General features: G+C 36.9%; 1 protein-coding gene across 1 annotated transcript; it reads right to left on the reverse strand.

The window, feature by feature from the left end:
* Positions 1–869: 869 nt before the first annotated feature.
* LOC110799089 (uncharacterized) lies at positions 870–1,730 on the reverse strand. The gene has a single exon (XM_022004292.1). It carries the CDS (start codon positions 1,728–1,730, stop codon positions 870–872), a length of 861 nt encoding a protein of 286 aa, XP_021859984.1.
* Positions 1,731–2,298: the final 568 nt, after the last annotated feature.

The raw sequence follows: 2,298 nt of genomic DNA on the forward strand, positions 1-2,298 counted from the left end.
ACTACTTACAGAGAAAGGGAACCTTGTTTGCTTTGCTAAAGGACATATTTGACAGAAACATTCAGCTAAGCAACCCTTGACATCAATGCCTTTGATGTTTTTTATTTTGCCAAAAGAAATATGACCTTGCCTAAGGTGCCACAATTTGGCTTCTTCAATTGCAGATGTACTGGAAAGGGCATAATTGTTCAACTGTGAACTGTTTTCAGACTCCAACAAGTCTTCATTTAAGCAATATAGGCCTTTGTCCAACCTACCAAGCAGAGTTTGCTTGTTCTTGGAAAGGTCATGTGCAAAGCATTCAGCATGTGTACACAGAATTGAGCACTTAATGTCACAGCATAGTTGAGATACACTAATCAAATTAAATTGAAAACCTGGCACAAATAACACATTCCTAAGTGTTATATTTCCACCTAAACTGATTGTTCCTCTGTGTGTTACTTGCAATTCTGTGCCATTAGGAATTGTGATTGTGTGACACTTATCATCAACTGGTTCAAGAAAATTAAACATAGACTTTTCTGAACACAAGTGATCACTTGCTCCACTGTCTAAAATCCATTTTGCTTTGAATCTAGAAAGTAAACAGAATGTACCTCTTAATTGAGTAGTAGTTGCTAATCCAAGTGAACTAGAGCCTGAATGTTCAGCTTGATTAGCTACTTTCTGAGTGTTGAGGAAACTCAAAAGCTGATTATATTGCTCTTCTGTGAATGTTGCATGAACAACTCCTGTGTTTGTCTCAATTGGATTTTCTGTTTCTGCAAATTCTTCAAACTGAGCTGTTGCTGCTACTCTTTTACCTTTGCCTTTGAAATCCTTGGGATAGCCATGTAGTTTCCAACACTTGTCAACAGTATGGTTCTTCATTTTGCAATGCTCACAATATAGATTGTTCCTAGAATAGGTGAAATTTCTTTGTTTGCGTTCTGAGTACCAAAATTACCAGAATTAGAGGCATAAGTAGACTTGTATGGTCTGCTATCAGTAAATTTTCTTGCAGTGAACACAGTTGACTCTAGATTGTGATTCCTGTTGCTGTTGACTTCTTTCTGCTGCTCTTCTTGCAGAAGTAATCCATATGCCTTTGAAATTGTTGGCAATGGACTCATCATAAGAATAGTACTCTTCGAATGATCATATTTCTGGTTTAATTTCATTAGGAATTGAATCAACCTTTGATCTTGTTGTGACTTCAGAAGTTTCTGTGTGAGTGTGCAACTACAGCCTGTACAAACACATGATGGAAGTGGATCCAGACCATCAAGTTGGTCCCAAAGAAGCTTGATCTTGGTAAAGAAACTTGAAATTTGCTCATCATCATATTGATTCAAATCACAAAGTTTTTGTTGCACTGAAAACAACTGTGGACCAGAAGATTGACAAAATCTTTCCTCAAGATCTAACCAAATTTCTCTGGCTGTCTTCAAGTATAATACACTTCTTGCAATTGAAACCTCAAGAGAACCTAGCATCCAGGATATCACTAAGTCATTACACCTATTCCAGATCCTGAAGTTTGTTGAATTAGCTGCAGGTTGATTCAGTGTTCCATCAACAAAGCACAATTTGTTCCTAGCTGACAGAGCAATCACCATAGACCTTTTCCAGTCATTGAAACATTTGCCATCAAACACTATATTAACCAACTTCGAAGCATTAAGATCATTATTGCTGAGGTAATAGGCAGAATTTGGATTAAGAGAAACATCCTGATCAGCAGGCATTTTGAAAATTGATAGCTAGAAATTCTACAGAAATTCAATTGCTGAGCAGAAATCGAAGAAAAAAACTGATGATCCAGTTTTGAGAGAAGAACTACAGCAATCAATTGATTGATCAAAGAAATGATAAGATGAACTTTGCGGAATGAAATCTCAGCAGGATCTAAAGATCCGCTCTGATACCATGTTAGATTTCTCCATAATTGGATAAAATTCTACTTGGAGAAAATGAAGAGAAAAGCTTAAACAAAACAGAATTGTATTGATTGAATGAATAATTACATGATGCTTCATTGTTTGCTGTATTTATACATTGGTTTAGGCTGACACCAATGAGGTGTACACACCAATCAGAAGCTCTCATTTGTACAACTAAGCTAAGCTAACTAGACTAGCTAATAGTACAGCAATGATCAGTCATTGATCAGCAGCTAACAAACTCAACAACCTTCTAACAACCTTCCTTGTTTGTAGGGGAATCAATTGAGCTTGTTTCTAGAATGTTGTAATGCATGTGCATGGTTGAGGTACGCAGCTGAAGCTGACTTGTTGTAGCTGCTAGGGTGAACAC

This window comes from Spinacia oleracea, chromosome 2 (genome assembly GCF_020520425.1).
Source record: "Spinacia oleracea cultivar Varoflay chromosome 2, BTI_SOV_V1, whole genome shotgun sequence".
Taxonomy (NCBI): domain Eukaryota; kingdom Viridiplantae; phylum Streptophyta; class Magnoliopsida; order Caryophyllales; family Amaranthaceae; genus Spinacia; species Spinacia oleracea.